Source organism: Bufo bufo, chromosome 9 (genome assembly GCF_905171765.1).
Source record: "Bufo bufo chromosome 9, aBufBuf1.1, whole genome shotgun sequence".
Lineage (NCBI taxonomy): Eukaryota > Metazoa > Chordata > Amphibia > Anura > Bufonidae > Bufo > Bufo bufo.
Genome location: NC_053397.1, coordinates 202820213 through 202837612, shown reverse-complemented (window position 1 = coordinate 202837612; position 17400 = coordinate 202820213). Strand labels below are relative to the sequence as shown.

Genomic DNA, 17400 nt, shown 5'->3' with positions numbered 1-17400 from the left:
ACTCCAGTCCTACCTGTCAACATCCCATTTGACAGGGGACACGTGTGCCACTGCAGCCAATGACTAGCCGCAGTGGTGATGTGTCCCCCATGTGTCATGTCAATGCCCATAGTTGCACACATGACACCTGTCAAACCGGATGTTGACACGCAGGACCGGAGTGCATTAGTGGCAGTGGGGGACAAAATAAGCCAGAACCCAGTAGTGGGTAAAAGGCAAGTGCTTTTTCCTTTAAAGGTGAGGCCAAAGGCCCCTAAACTTGAACAACACTTAACGGGCAAATTTTTTCAAAATCATCTTAGTATCAGAGACTTGACAGGATTTCACATTACAATTAAGTATGGCTTCCACCCATGAGATCTCCGCCACACATACCACACCTTTATTAGACTTAATTTTCACTGTAACACCTTTACTTACATTGTATACTTATAATATAGTTGGATCAGGAAGGTGTTTTTCTCACTTGATACAATTGCAAGAAAAAAAATAGGCAAACCCTTTGGAATTACTGGGATTTCTGCATTGATTGCTAAGATTGTGGCCTGATTGTTATCACAATTGTAGTCAAAAGCAGTGTAACTAAACTAAAACCACCCAAACCAGTCCTGTTTTTTACCGAGTACAGGGGAAAAAAGTAAGTGAGCCATTGAATTTAATAACCTGTAGATCCCTCAATACTCCTAGCCACCTCCCCCAAATATTTCCTGTAACTGCAAATAAGATTTGCACAACGCTGAGAAAGAATTCTGAACCATTCCTCCCTGCAAATGTGTTTCAGTTCATCAATATTTCTGGGATGCCTTTTCCATGCACAGCCCTCTTCAGGTCATACCACACCATCTCGATAAGTTTGGGCATTCCAAAATACTAATCTTCTTTTACAACCATTCTTTAGTTGATTTACAGTACATGCGTGGTTTGGGTCATTGTCCAACGTTTCCTCAGCTTGAGGTCACGGATGATTGCCCTTACGTTCTCCTGTAAAATGCTTTATTCCACCTTAATGATTCCAAGTCGTCCAGGCCCTGAGGCAGTAAAGAAGCCTCCATCCATGATGTTGCCTCCACCAGATTTAACAGCTAGGATGAGGTTTTGGAGTTTACTGTCCCTTTATGCAGTAAGGGTACAGTCACATGGGACTGTCCTGTCAGGGGTTGTGGCATGGCCGTGCTGCAGTTGACTACCATGCAACTGTAGGGGCCACTGTGGGCTCTAATTAAACTAATGAGACCACACTGTTTAGTCCGTCTGCATTGTTAATGGCCATGCAACACCTGCAATACTGCACAGCCATTAACAAAGCAGAGCGACTATAAAGTGTGTTCTTATTACTCGAGCAGAGCCCACTGCGGATCGTACTCTAAGGGGGTTTATTTACTAACAGAAATGCGTCTATATTAGGCGTATTTCTGGCACAGCTTGCAGTGCCAAGGTACTTTGTGTCACAATCTGCGACTTTTCCCTGCTCACGCCAGGTCTAAAAAAGTGGGTGTGAAGTAGACTGGAAAAGGAGAAGGGCCAGCAGGTCCGTCAAATTCATCATTTTCTATGGCAGTTTTAGGTGTAGAAAATTGTCTAATTCTACGCCAGCAAGGGAGCTGCCATAGATTAAGAAGGAGTCGTTGATCCGCCGAAGTTGGACCTTCGGAGGACCAGCGCAGGGCCTTATTAAGACTGGTGTCTAGAATGCCAGTCTTAATAAATGACCCTCTAAGTGTTTTTTTTTTTATAATGCTCATTACTGATGCCTTACCCTTTAAAGTTCTAATTTGCTGCAACCTGATGTAGTATAACAAATGCATCTAACTTATTTTTTGCTTTTATTTCACATAGCGTTGATGGTAACATTCAGAATTATTTTGTTTTCTATTTCTTTTTTTTATTCTTTTATTATTTTTTTTTTTTTTAGACAGACATTTATTCTGGAGCTCTCTTCATCCAAGTGTCTCTGGGTTGGAACATTTACATGGCCACAGTTATATTACTAATAGTCACAGCAATTTACACCGTCGCTGGTAAATATCTTTATAATGCATCTTGTATAGATCATTACTGGATTGGCTTAAAGGGGGTGGGCATTTACAACCTCAATGGTTGACATGTCTGTTTTTATATTTACTTGTATGTCCCTGAAAAGGACAGTTCTGTAGTGTTCCTCTGTTATCACTCCTGACAATGTATGAATGAACTGACAACTGGCCGTTACCATTTACCTTTGTTAATTAGACATATTCTATATTTTGTGGGGGGCAGGGCTTATGCAGATGTGCTCCAAAAACGGGTCACCCTGAGAGGCAGGGGCATAGCTAAACCTCATGGGCCCTGGTGCTGGAGTTCAGTTTAGGCCACCCCTTCCCCCATTGGTTTATGGAAAGGGGCATAGGTGCACCTAGTCTTTCTGCTGCCTGAGGAAAAAAATTGAAACAGCCCCCCCCCCATGCCAAATACTCCACCTAGCCCCTTCCGTCCAGCCCTACTGTTAAAGACATACTTGGAAGACATTACATACTGCGCTACAAACCATACAGGGTAATACAGTATCACAGGGTTTCCTTTGATGTGCATGTTCTCTTTCCTCGTCTTCTCCATTTAGAGCAGACCACCCAGCAAATAGTGTCTCTGACACTAAGGGCTTATGCACACAGCCATAACCGTTTTTCCGGCCCGCATTGCAGATCCGCAAAAACACAGATACTAGCCACATTTCATAATAGAACAGTCCTATACTTGTGTGTAATACGGACAAGAATAGGACATTTTCTATGTTTTTTTTGGGTGCCATACGGTCATACGTAAATGAATGGGTCCGCATCCGAAAATGCGAATTGGAATCGGACAAAAAATATGTTTGTGTGCATGAGCCCTAATGGTGTTGTAAAACATAATGTCCCCCAAAAATAATTGTGCTAAGATGATACTGTGCCAGGGTGCCCCCCACAGTAATAGTCCTTCCCAAAGTCCCACCAATAGAAATAGTTATATGCCAGAGTGCACTTAGTGTTAACAGTGCCCCCAATAATAATAATAATGTCCCAGTTGTGCTCCAGAAGTAATAATGCCCCCATAGTGCCCATAGTAGTAATCATGTTCCCCGTAGTCCACCAGTAGTAATAATTCTCCTTATAAATATAATATGTGCCAGTAGAAAAAATGCCCCCTAATTTGTGCCAGTACAAAAATACCGCCTTATTATGTGCGCCAGTACAAAAATCTCCCCCATTATCTTTTTATATCACTGCATACTTACCAACGTTTCAGTTGGTAAAATCAGGGCATATAAGCCACACACCCTGGAACATCCCCAACCCAGTCGTAAACTCCTATTTATGGATGGCGTTTGTGTTATTCCCACCCATTTGTGGCCCAGGACAGCACAAATTTGCTGGGATTGTCTCTGAAAATCAGGGACAGTCCTGCCAAATTCGGGACAGTTGGTAACTATGTCACTAATCAGGACAGTGATAAACACATTGGGCTTCATTTATCTAAAGGACCTAACAGTAAAACTGTTACAGGATTGTTACAGGGGCCCAGGTTGTATGATAAATCTGAAGCATCCATATACTGCCTGTCTAAGAGTTGTATGCCAGAAATGCTGGTGCATTTTGGTGCAAAAAAGTCACATTTTAGGCTGCACCCCTCGTGTCCTGTTAAGCTATGCCTCATTTTTAACTATATCATGCCCCCTTTTCAAGTGCAGTGAAAAAACTGTCTAAAGGCTAGGTTGAAAAGTTATCATTCCCCGTATCCTTTTTTTTTTCGGTGGAAAAAACTTAGTATTATTGAGACTTTTTTTTTTTTGCAATTGCCATTTTTATACACCCTTGCCAGTTTTCCTAAAAGGGGCATAGCTAGTGCAGTGTAGGATTTTTTAAGAACAGTCTACCACAAATTGGGGTCTAAATGCAACTTTTTGCTTTAAATTGTGCTGCATTTGGCACCTCCTCATTTCCAGTTGAGGTGCCAACACAATAGTAAATCTAAGCCAATATTTATACCCAAGTCATTTCAATTGATTTATGTAAATGTAAATATATATATATATATATATATATATATATATATATATATATATATATATATATATAGATAGATAGATAGTACAGACCAAAAGTTTGGACACACCTTCTCATTCAAAGAGTTTTCTTTATTTTCATGACTATGAAAATTGTAGATTCACACTGAAGGCATCACAACTATGAATTAACACATGTGGAATTATATACATAACAAACAAGTGTGAAACAACTGAAAATATGTCATATTCTAGGTTCTTCAAAGTAGCCACCTTTTGCTTTGATTACTGCTTTGCACACTCTTGGCATTCTCTTGATGAGCTTCAAGAGGTAGTCCCCTGAAATGGTTTTCACTTCACAGGTGTGCCCTGTCAGGTTTAATAAGTGGGATTTCTTGCCTTATAAATGGGGTTGGGACCATCAGTGGCGTTGAGGAGAAGTCAGGTGGATACACAGCTCATAGTCCTACTGAATAGACTGTTAGAATTTGTATTATGGCAAGAAAAAAGCAGCTAAGTAAAGAAAAATGAGTGGCCATCATTACTTTAAGAAATGAAGGTCAGTCAGCCGAAAAATTGGGAAAACTTTGAAAGTAAGGGCTATTTGACCATGAAGGAGAGTGATGGGGTGCTGCGCCAGATGACCTGGCCTCCACAGTCACCACACCTGAACCCAATCGAGATGGTTTGGGGTGAGCTGGACCGCAGAGTGAAGGCAAAAGGGCCAACAAGTGCTAAGCATCTCTGGGAACTCCTTCAAGACTGTTGGAAGACCATTTCAGGGGACTACCTCTTGAAGCTCATCAAGAGAATACCAAGAGTGTGCAAAGCAGTAATCAAAGCAAAAGGTGGCTACTTTGAAGAACCTAGAATATGACATATTTTCAGTTGTTTCACACTTGTTTGTTATGTATATAATTCCACATGTGTTAATTCATAGTTTTGATGCCTTCATAGTCATGAAAATAAAGAAAACTCTTTGAATGAGAAGGTGTGTCCAAACTTTTGGTCTGTACTGTGTGTGTATATATATATATATATATATATTTATACCAGACCACAGGACTTTTTTCTGATCAAATCCCTCCTATAGTCATACATTTATAAAAAAAATGACATTCAGGTGGGCTGCTGCCACCACTAGAGGTCACTCAGGAGCTTTCAGCATACTGTTTATACATTCAACTCAATAATAACAGTATGCAGTCAGCTCTTAAGCTCCTACTAGTGATGGATCTAAACCGACAGAATATAATCATTCAACTCTCCAGGTGGAATTTATCACCCTATGTGCGCCAGGAAAGTAGTGCCAAAAAGTCACCGATTTGAGACTTTTTGGGGTTTTATGCTACTTTTTTTTTCAAAAGTCTTGTCTGCAGCTCACTCCAGCACAAACTAGTTCAAGACATATGAATCTCCAGTCTTGATAAATTATATCCACTATGTCTGTAAAGGGGATTTGGAGCTCTGTATCAGTATAATGGAGGCCTTACCGCTGCAGTATAAAATTTATTTTGAAATAATCGGCACAGATTTTTGGGTCTAAAACAAGACATAATGATACAAGGTGGACGTTCAATTTAAAGGGAATCTGTCACTGGGGCACTTAAATCAAAGGGGGCATTTACTAACAATTTGCCATTTAATGCTTGCAGCAATAAATGCTTCAAATTTGTCTATGGGGAATACCATGAGCCCTCTTCAGACTTCTGATCTCCCTGAAACCTGGCTCTAGGGCCCATAACCAGGGGTAGACTGGCCATAGACTTTCCAGGGAAGCTCCCCAGTTGGCCAATGACCAGGGGACTGCCTTAGCTGTCCTCATGGCCACCAGCCATGGAAAGTAATGGTCTGAGGCCCCCCTCCTGACTCTTGCAATACAGTTGAATTCCACCATACGGCAACTTTAGTAGAAGGACAGACCATGGCAGCTGGAGAGGGCCACCACAGAGGGGCAGTTTTTGGGGAGATATTTTGGGCTGCTGGGGCAGTACTTTGTGATGCACTGTGGTATTTGGCTCCGCTGGAGTGGTATAATGTGCAGCAATATGGTATTGCTGGCCCCACCTACTTATGTACCAGTACATAGGGAGAGAGGACCCTGCCCGCGAGGGCTTACAATCTACAATGTAATAATTCAATGTGCAATGTATTCTGTTTTATTAATCAGGTGGACTAACTGCAGTCATCTACACGGACACCCTGCAAACCATCATCATGGTGGTGGGGGCCTTTATCCTCATGTTTATATGTAAGTAGGACACTTTGTTTTGTTTTGTTTTTCATCTACAAATTGATTTGTCAAATTCTGTTCACTTAACTTATTCTGAAAGTATTACATTATCGTAGTTTTCTCAGTACATACTGACCCACTGGCTACTCTACCCCATTATAGTTTCATTATCTAAATAGTTCTCTGAAATAAGAGATCCAAATCCCCTGCATAGACATAGTAAATAATACAATTCTGACTGCCTGCAGCCACCACTAGTGGGAGCTTAAGAGCTCACTACATGCTGTCTGATTATTTAATTTTAAGGAGTTGTCCAAGTTGTTATAGATGTAACCTACCGAGATGCTGTTAGAACACTGCTCCCTCCACTGCAATGGGTTGCAGCTGTGGCTTACTGTTTTGGCTGCAGTAGTGATGTTCTGTACACTGCTGCGGCGAATCACTGGCTTCGATGGTGTACGGCACAAGACTGCTGAGGCCAGTAATTAGCCTCAGTGGTATAGAGGCTGCAATACATGCTACAACCACCTGGTGGCCACATATAGACGCATGTAGGTTAGACATCTCATGACACTGTATTCTTTTTAAACTGTTCATGCTACAGGTCTTGGGTAAAGAAGATGCAAAGGTAAGAAAGGACATATCTATATCTAGAATACAGTTATACTGGTTACAAGGGAGAAAGTAGGGTAACATATTACTGAAGGATCAGACCGCATAGGGTTTGTTTGTAGTATCTAACCAAGGAGATATATGGATCTGCACAGGAATTGAATATACAATACAGTAAAATATTTAAAATATACTCGTACATGGCGATTCAAAATGGATGGTGCACAGGTGAAGCAAGAAAAAGCTTTTTCCGTGTAGGAATTTGCAACATCTGGATCTGTTGTGACAGTACAGCAGAATTTTCTGAATAATCTTGGTAAATGTGCTTTGCATAGAAATGGCCTTTAGCTTTGGGTGAAGATATTGGAAACCACTGGCTATGGGAAAAGTCCAGGCCACCCAAAGACTTTGGAAGAGACAGTGAACAAGACTCCAGCCATGCACGAGCATAGTCCTAGAAAATGACTCCATACTAGTCAGACTGGTTCATAAGTGCCATATACCATGGTATGGAGTATCTTACAAACACGTTGGTGTTGTGAGCTGTACACAAATACTTCAGGAGCTGAAATGGAAGACAGACCAATATGCAGTGACTTTCACATTGACTTGCAGGGCCTATTGGAAGAGGCCAAATTCACTGAAAGGTTGGTGTTCAGCGATGAGACAACCTTTCACCTCAATGGGAAGGTCTATCGCCACAAGGTTAGAATCTGGGGATCAGAAACCCACCTGCCCTTATCAAGCACACGAGGGGCTTGCAGTAAACGTGTTTTGAGCAATGAGGAGGCAAAAAGTCTACGGCCGCTTCTTTTTTGCCAAGAATACTGTCATTGGCAATTCCTACCTGGAAATGTTAAGAAAATGGCTTATGCCACAGAGACAACTTTTGGAAGATCTTCCTCTATCTGCAGGATGGTGCTCATCCTCATTTCCAGTTGTATGTTTGCCGACACCTGAATGAAACTCTACTGGAACGTTGGATGGGACGCACTGGAATACACAATTCACCAATGTTTAACGATCACCAGATCTAACACAATGTGACTTCTTTCTGTGGGGCTACGTCGAGACCTCAGTGTATCTGCCCCCACCCAGATACAGGATATGAATGACCTGAGATCATGCATCACTGAAAAAGTGGAGTTCATTATCAAGGATATACTGGTACATGTCTGGACAAATCTGGACTGCCACCTAGAGATCTGTTGTGTCACCCATGGATCTCACATTGGACATTTTTAGCGCAGTGCCCATAGATGCAGTGCCCCAGAGGACTACTACAAAGGGTTACTTATTGCTGAAAGAGTTAATTACATTTTACTGAATGAAACGTTGTGATCACTTGTTAAAGCACTTATTTCTTTATGTATAGTATATGTCTAATGACAATGTATGGGCAACATATAGTTAATGCTGACAGCCTTGGTTAGGTTACCAGTGTGATGGATTTTGTCTTCCCCCTGGTAAGGGTGTGTTTTGTCAGCCGAACTACAGGCAAGACGTGTGTGTGAGCTCCTGCAAAGTAGGACCAAAGAGAAGCCCCATCCAGGACAATCCACTCCTGAGACTGAAAAGCGGCTGGAAAGCTACTTAACTAAGGGAATATTAAAGGGGTTATCCCATCTTAGACAAGATGCCCCCATTGTCTGATAGGTACGGATCCCACCTCTGGGACCCGTACCTACAAGGAGAACGGAGCCGGGGAGAGTTGCGGCTGGAGGACCACGGGTTTCCCGGGTTCCGTCCACCACCAGGCGCAGGTCCCCACCTCTCGCATTGAAGTGAATGAGAGCTCACCATGCATGCGCGGCCACCTCTCCCATTCATTTCTATAGGGGCGACGGAAATAGCCAAGCCAGAGCTCGGCTATTAGAAATGAATGGAGGGCGGCTGCGCATGCGCAGTGCGCCCTCCTCAACTTTCTCCGCTCCGTTCTCCTAGGATATGCACCTGTCAGACAATGGGGGCATATCCTAGCGATATGCCCTCATTGTCTAAGATGGGATAACCCCTTTAAGGCCTGCCATATGTCAGTAAAATACCTCTCGTTTATGGCAAAAGACTTTACTGCTGTGGAAAGGGTTAATTGCCTCTGACACCTGCCAAACTTTAAGACGGACTGGCCATGGAATCTAAAATCTGCAGAAGGAGTTAACCACAGGGTACTATTCTGTACTTGTTATCTTGGAAATATTGCAAAGTATCTAGAGTGGGACTCAGGGACTAGTACTTCCATCATTGCCACTGCCCATACACAGCTATTGGAGAGAAGTACTGTAACCTCTAGGAAAGTCTTTATTTATTACAACCCACAGGCCTGATTATTGACTCCATCATCCATCTGCCAGTCCCTGCTCCTGTAATTCTGCCTTGCACAAACATCCACCATCAAGGGCCCCTTAACTACCACTAGGCAGGAGTCCCGGAAAGTCAGGAAGTTCCCCGAGGGAAGAAAAAGGTGTGCCCTTCTTTCACGGTGCATAGTTTGGGGAGCACCAGTAGGAAGACTGACACCGTGAACTGCAAGTACTACCACCACTATTATACCACCGCTGCCACTCCTTCCATCCTCTCGTCTCATTCACCATTTTCTACACCTGTTTTAGCTAGAAAGCTGTCTTACATTTAGAAGAGGTGGATCCGTTGAAGTTATGTAGAGGCTGGCCCCTCTTCATAATTCCAGCAGATCCACCACCAGGTATAGGATATATTAAGACCAGCGTCTAAAATGCTGGTCTTAATAGATGTGCTCCTAAGACTTTAATTTTGCACAATTCTTCTTGAATCCCCTGTATTAGAGATTAGAGCATTAGAGACTTGGTTGCAGAATTATTATACCTGTCTTTTAATTAATAAATATTTTCATTTATTTTGCAGCTTTTAATGAAATTGGCTGGTATCCTGGACTGGAAGAAAAATACATGAAAGCCATCCCAAAAATAATTGTACCTAACACAACATGTCATCTGCCCCGTAGCGATTCTTTCCACATGCTTCGTGATCCAATCACTGGAGATCTACCTTGGCCCGGTCTTATATTTGGTTTAACAATATTGGCCACTTGGGTTTGGTGTGCTGACCAGGTGAGTCAAAAACATAAAACACATGGCTTCCTAAAAAACAAAACAAAAAGTAATGTCAGGATCACAACTTAGACTTAGAGGATAGGAGCTTAAAGGGTCACCCAGATTTCAAAGTCAACTTTCCACTTCGCTACTTTGATCAACAGGGTTATGCTAAATCTTTCCCCCTCAGCTATCTGACATCCACGTCTAAGGGATCTTAGCTGCCACCACTTGTCATAGTAGGCAGGCAAGGCGCATTGAACTAGGTAACTCACAATTACCCACTCAAACCCACTATGCTCTCTAGCATTCACAGGGTTAACACACAAATATATAACTAATGGAGATAACTGACCAAATAACTGAAGTGTGAACTGGGCCTAACTCTTCTTCATTAAGGAATAGGAATGTCCCACGGCGCAAAAACCACCCAGTGGTTGGATTAGATTAGGGGTTCTTTTATTGAGCAAGCGGTACAACGCGTTTCGGGGATATACTTTTCTTCATGTAATTGTTAAGAACACAAGAAGGCTCTTATTAAAGTTAAGTTTTAATATCCACAGGACAGCGCGTATAACAGTGAGGTTATCAGAATGTAAGACTACAACACCATATACATACAATTCAAAAAATAACAGTTGGAAAATAAAAAGGATAAAAGAAAAGGAACTTAATGCGTTACAAAGTTGTACAAGCCTCGTAGCCTGGGACTAGCTCTAGTAGTAGGACACACACCTTAAGAAGAATCTGCAGATTCACCACTAGCCTTTCCTTTGATGTCATGAAGAGGCTTGTGTACATGTGAATAGCCTTTTGAGGTCAGCTTAACAAAGATTTTGACTTAAAATCTCTCAACTAACATGTATTTTGTTGTGGGCATCATAGTGACCTCATAATACCTTAATCGAACCTTTTACAATGCACCTGTTCTGCACAAGTGTATATCAAACGTGGAGGGATTAGAGGCAGTATTTGGGGAGTTCATTAATTAGTATACCTTACAGAGCGCTGATTGAGTTGACGTTGACTCGGGTGAAGTTATTCTGTTTCCCTGGCTTTGTTTAGATAAAATTTGTGTTCTTGTTTTGGGATTAGACATTGATGATTTTATGGCCAGCCAAAAGAATGTTAGAGGGTTCTACTCATTTGTTATCTAAAACCATTTTGATATCTATAACACCACAAGTAATATTGCCATATTACATGTTACATAGTTGGTAAGGTTGGAGAAAGACACAAATTCAGGAAGTTCAACCTATAATCCTACAATCCAGAAGATGACAAAACAAAAAACCCCATGAGGCAGATGCCAATTGCACCATATTAAAGGAGAAAAATATTTTCCCAACTCCAAATCTGCCAGTCTGAATAAATTCTTGGATCAGTGTCTCAAGTCCAGAAATTTAGTGCCCCTTTATTTACAGTTAAGAAAGCCATCCAGACCCTTCCTAAACCTGTTTAATGAATTTGCAGTTACAACATAGAGTCCCATAGCTTTGCTACTCTTACAGTAAAGAATCCCCGTTAATGATGATGATGATGATGAAACCTTCTGTCCTGTAAGCATAAGGATGTTCTATTCATAATTATACCTTTATATTACACTTTCTCTCCTAATGCAATGTTGACAAAAGCTGTTGATTTGCATTTTGGGAAGTGTTATTCATCCATCAACATTAAATTTACAGTCATATTTTCCAAAAATGGCACCTTTACTGAGTCTTTAATTAGTACATGGCTAACCCATTGGGTAAGAAAGTTGCATGTGACCTTAAGGAAATTGCAAATAAGCCAACCGGGCTGTATTTTTTGCAATGTCTACATGGTAACTTGCAACTTGTTTTCCTGTAAGGATACATCAAAGTTGTTGCTGTAATGCTGTATTTTAACTATAGGCCCCAGTATAATGATTTGTTGTACGTTATTGCTTACATCACAGTTTTAGACAAGAGCAGAAAGACATTGGGCAACTGTGGAAAAAGTGCAATCCCTACAGCTACCCCAGTCTGTTTTAGGATTTGAGCCCTTTATATTTTACCTGAAATATCCATAAACCAGGGGCACAGATAATTCTTAAAGGGGTTTCCAGAAATTTGATATTGATGACCTATCCTCAGGATAGGTCACCAATATCATTTTGGCAGGGGTCCAACACCCATCACCCCTATGGATCAGCTTTAGGGCTCATGCACATGACCGTATGCCCCGCGAGACATACCGTCCATGAGCGGGCCATAAATGTCCCTGTGCAGCATTCATCGTCCGCACGGGAGCGCACAGTATCATAGATTACAATGTGCATTGTCCTGCACTCATAAGATCTTACAATAGTCCCGCAGGCAGCCCAACGGACAGCATCATTGTAATCTATGATGCTATGCGCTCCCGTGCGCACAATGTATGCCGCACCGGGACATATGGCCCGCTCATGGACCGTATGTCTCGGAGGGCATACGGTCGTGTGCATGAGCCCTTATGAAGAGGCCACTGCGCTCAACGAAGCTCCAGTGAGCACTGCAGTCTCTTTACAGCTTTTTAGGAACAGGGCTATCCAGTGTATAGCAGCTGTGCTTGGTATCGCAGCTCAGGCCTATTCACTTGAAGAGTACTGAGCTGCACCTAGGCCATGTGATCAATGTACAGGGACGTCAGTCGTCTAGGAAAAGGCCTAAGTGCTCATTGAACCGTGTGGCCTCTTCAAACAGCTGATCGGTGGGGGTTTTGTGAGTCGGACCTCTACCGATCTGATATTGATGACTTATCCTGAGGATAGGTTTATCAATATACAAATTACTGGATAACCCCTTTGATGACCTTCAACTGATATTAATCCACCCCTTAATCCAACAACTTCTTAAAAGGAGTCTGTCATTAGTTCTAACCATGATGAACTGCTGACAGCAATCAGTAGGGGACAAGGAGAGTAGGACAAATATACCATTTGTGGATCTTACATTATCAGAAGTAATGTGAATATGATGTTTTATTCCACCAGATTCTGCCCTGCAACTGCTCGGGAGGCAGAGTTTCACTGTAAAGTGCTCTCTCTTCTCTACATTGAGCTCCTTCACAGTTCATCCCCTCTACTCTGAGTGACAGCAATAGTGGTCTTCTAGTTGGATGATATAGTTGTCACTCAGAACATAGAGAAGAAGCTGTGAAACAGCTCAATGCTGGGAACAGAGAGCACTCCAATGTAACTCTGCCTCCAGCGTACTTAAGGAGCAGAACCTGACAGAATAAAACTTCATAGTCATACTACTGATAATAAAAGCTCCACAGAAGATATATTTATACTGTTCTCCACAGTCTCTCTCTAGTGCTGTCAGCAGTTTTGCATGGTCAAAACTGCTGTCAGAGTCCCATCAAAGATGAAGTGCTTTGAAATGGGCACCCAGAATTCAACATAATACTGAACACACAAATTAGAGGATGGATCATTTAATGTCCATTGAAAATGTATTCCAGGTAATTGTGCAGAGGTCTTTGTCGGCCAAAAGCTTATCCCATGCCAAAGGGGGCTCTATTGTTGGGGGCTACTTGAAAATTCTGCCCGTGTTCTTTGTGGTACTGCCTGGAATGATCAGCAGAGCATTATATCCAGGTAAGATACAATAGATCTTATAATCATATAGTTACATTGTTCATAAGGTTGAATAATGAAACAGGTCCACCTAGTCCATCCTATAACCTTACTAGTATGATCCAGACAAAACAATAGCTGATCTTAGGAAGACCAGCTACAAAAACACAGTGGAGCCTCATTCAAGAGTCTCAACACAGCAATCCAAAGTGCAAAGCTCTATGGGAAACAGTAATATGTAAAAAACGTGGAGCCCCAGTTAAGGGTCTTCAACACAGTGAAAGCCAGATATCCCTTAAAATAATGAAAACCAAGCAAAGGGGTGTCCAGAGATCACCAGATCCCCCATATTAAGTGGCCCCTATGTCAAGATCCAGCTCTTTTATAAGTCTTAAGGATGTGACAGGGGAAGGCCTAAGCCAGTTATCCATCCACAGACAGCTGTTTCGGGGTGTTGCCCCTTATCAGTGTGGAGTAGGATTCTGGCTAACCGGGAGCAATGCCTTGGAGACTACTCAAACAAAACAATAGCTGATCTTAGTGAGACCATCTACAAAAACACGGTGGAGCCTCATTTAAGAGTCTCAACACAGCAATCCAAAGTGCAAAAAGTGCAGAGGAAGGCAAAAGATCTTATGAGGATATCACCAGTTGCTCCATTGTAGGGGAATTATGGCCGTCAGACTTGATCCCATTTCCAGAAACCTAGTGTTTAGAACTTGTATTACTTTTAAGAAAGGCATCAATGCTCCTTTAGAACTCTTGGCGTGTTCACCATCACAGCATCCTGTGGCAGAGAGCTTCATAGCCTCACGGCTCTTACACTGAAGAACCCTCTTCTATGTTGATGGTGAAACTTCCTTTCTTCTACAGTACATGTAGAGGATTTTCCCTTGTCATGGTTACACGTTTAGCTATAAGAAGATCATTATGTAAGATTTTTACATTTCTGTTTCATTAAAAGGGTTGCAGGACATGATAAAGAATGGTTGAGTTGCAAAAAATAGTCTAGCAGCGTTACTCTTGCCCACGGTCTGTATCTAGTATTGCACTTGATCCCTATATAAGTAAATAGAGATGAACTGCAATAAGAAACACAGCCTATGGACAGACCTATTTTTCAAATCTCGTACAAGCCCTTAAAGGCGCAGAATGCAGACTGGTACTGTTGAATAAGTGATATTTAGAAAGTCCGTTTCTACAAAGGTACTGCAAGATGGCTTCTAAAAACCTTGATCCAGTTCACCAACTTTACTGAATGTTCTTTGCAGATGAGATCGGCTGTGTTCACCCTGACGAATGCCGGAAATACTGTGACATTGATGTGAGCTGCTCAAATGTTGCATATCCCAAGCTGGTAATTAGACTGATGCCTGTTGGTGAGATGTCAACTTATTATCTATTTTGGGAATCCCACTTACTACAGACATAATGGGCCTCATGTATCTAAACTGTGTGAGACAAAACTGGATGGCACTAAGTGAAGGGAAAATGAGAATATTCCCTGTCCATATGTCGAATTAGGACATATGGCCATCATAGCAGGGGTCTAGCACACTGGATCATGCATTATAAGTCAGAACATTATAATGTATAAGATGGTGGCTCATTAATTTCGGTAACTCTTTAGAGACTCTTCGATTTTAGTGACAGGAGACATTTTGCCAATAATAGAGACTTTCAGATATTGTCACTAGAGATGAGCGAATTTCCACTTATGAAATTCGTTCACACTTCGTTTGGTGGTAAAAGGGGAATTGCATTATGGATTCCGTTACCACGGACCAAAACGCAATTCTATGAAGTTATGTCCTGTTTCCGTTATGCAGTAGAGGACTCCCCTGCATAACGGAAACGGGACGGATCCGTTTTGTAGCCCATAGACTTCTATTATGACAGAATGAATAACGGAATGCCTCTAAAGGCATTCCCTTATGCATTCTGTCATAGAATTGCGTTATGGTCAGTGGTAACGGAATCCATAACGCAATTCACCTTTTACCACCAAACGAAGTATGAACGAATTTCAAAATATGAAATTTGCTCATCTCTAATTGTCACTCGTAGCAGCTGCCTAATAGCTACTAGAAAATCTTGAGAGGCAAAATTTGCTTTTTGGTAGCTGAAAGAAAGTTATATTAGATCAGCGGTCTTCCCAATCGTATTTTTGGACACCGGAAATAGATGTCTTATTTTAAAAAAAAAACATCTTCAGTCGAACTGACTTGATTGGAATGACTGATTTCAGGGTCACATTCATTTGCTTTTGCCCAATTCTTTTCTTAAAGGGGTTATCCCACAAAGTATTTATCAGCTAACCTCAGGATAGGTGATACATGTCGTATCCTGGGAAGTCCGACTGATACCACCAGCCATCTCAAGAACGGCAGAGTCCCTGAGTCCCTCTCTGAATGGAGCAGCAGTGCAAAAGTTGATCCATTCACTTCTGTTGGACTGATGGAGCATTCGGAAGTCCTTGTATTCATGAGCCCCCAACTTCCCCATTCCCTGCCACGGATTGCTAACTTTTTATATGCAGATTATAGGAATAGCGCTATCTGTCCACCACAGAGCAGGAAGGAGCCTGATGCTCATGAGTATTGTTCAGTGCTCAGGTCCTTCTCAATAGGCATTTTAAGAAAACACTCGGGCCAAAAGAAAAATTATGTGGCCAAGTGTTTTAATCAGGGTCTATGTCATTAGTTTATGCTGCCCTTGGATAGAGTAATATAAAACAGGTGACAGACTCCCTCTAAGGGATCAAGTAAGGTGGTGTGGACAGAGGCTGTATAGCAGTGTAAGGAGTGGCATGTTGCCCTAGAAGCTCCATCAGATGCCATAGGTATTGGGTTATTCGCCTTTAGATGCTATGCTTCTGTGGCAGAATACCTACATGCATCTAATAAAGCCTGCCACAATTCTTCTTCTTTTGGATTCATACAGAATTTGGAGGTATACACAAGGTTTTACAGACATTGAATACAGCATTCTGTCCTTAGGCACAGAGCACTAAGGCACAATCTGGGATAATATCTTATTCATAGAATTGCATTATTCAGTTGGTAGCCACATGATAACTCTTGTAAAGTCAGATACAATATCTTCACCAGTCACTAAGTACATTCCCATTTAAATTGTACTATGTTCGTTATGTTATGGAGCTTCGATGGGTCAGACCATACAGTCTTTTAAATGAATGACAGCTCAGTTTTACAGATTTTTATTTCCTTCTTCTAGGATTAAAGGGTTTAATGATAGCAGTAATCATGGCAGCTCTAATGAGTTCTCTCACATCCATCTTCAATAGTGCCAGTACCATATTTACCCTCGATATCTGGATACGTATACGCAAGAATGCAACGGAAAAAGAGCTTATGATTGTCGGCAGGTACAGTGTGGACATTCATATTTCTAGTAAATATGAGGGGGTTCTGATAAGGTCTTCGTTTCGACCACAAAAAAAATCTGATAGAATCAGCATTTTCAGCTCTTCAACACAACCCCTTGAATATGAATGCACTTCTGTCTATTGTGTTGAAACCTCTTCAACCCATTCAGATAGAATTCCTTTGTTTGGGAGGCCAACCAGGGGCCAGTCACTGCAATTGAATTAGAAATAGAGTTGAATTTGGGTTTCCTTGTGGTGTTTCTTCAAATTAGAAAACAGATGATAATTTGAGGGTACCAGATCGGGTGAATAAGGAGTATGATCCAGCACCTCGAAGGCTAGGTCAGCAAGTTGTTCTGGTTGATGGCTGCTGTGCGCGACAAGGTACTGTCGTGCAAGAACATGACTTCTTGGGTCAACTTTACTTAATATTTTCTTTTACTTTAATGCCTCCTTCAACCTGTGTAATACACAGGTTTGATAGTGGACCCATTGAAA

The 17400-nt window shown here is 41.7% G+C and overlaps 1 protein-coding gene across 1 annotated transcript in view; it reads left to right on the top strand.

Moving 5' to 3' along the window:
- Positions 1-17400, top strand: part of LOC120978839 (sodium/glucose cotransporter 4-like) — a 93878-nt gene that overhangs the window by 58188 nt on the left and 18290 nt on the right. Inside the window, exons 6-11 of the mRNA XM_040407213.1 lie at positions 1913-2018; positions 6189-6269; positions 9744-9949; positions 13400-13535; positions 14786-14893; positions 16752-16902. Of these exons, the coding sequence (XP_040263147.1) occupies positions 1913-2018; positions 6189-6269; positions 9744-9949; positions 13400-13535; positions 14786-14893; positions 16752-16902 (788 nt within the window). The remainder of the gene's footprint in view (positions 1-1912; positions 2019-6188; positions 6270-9743; positions 9950-13399; positions 13536-14785; positions 14894-16751; positions 16903-17400) is intronic.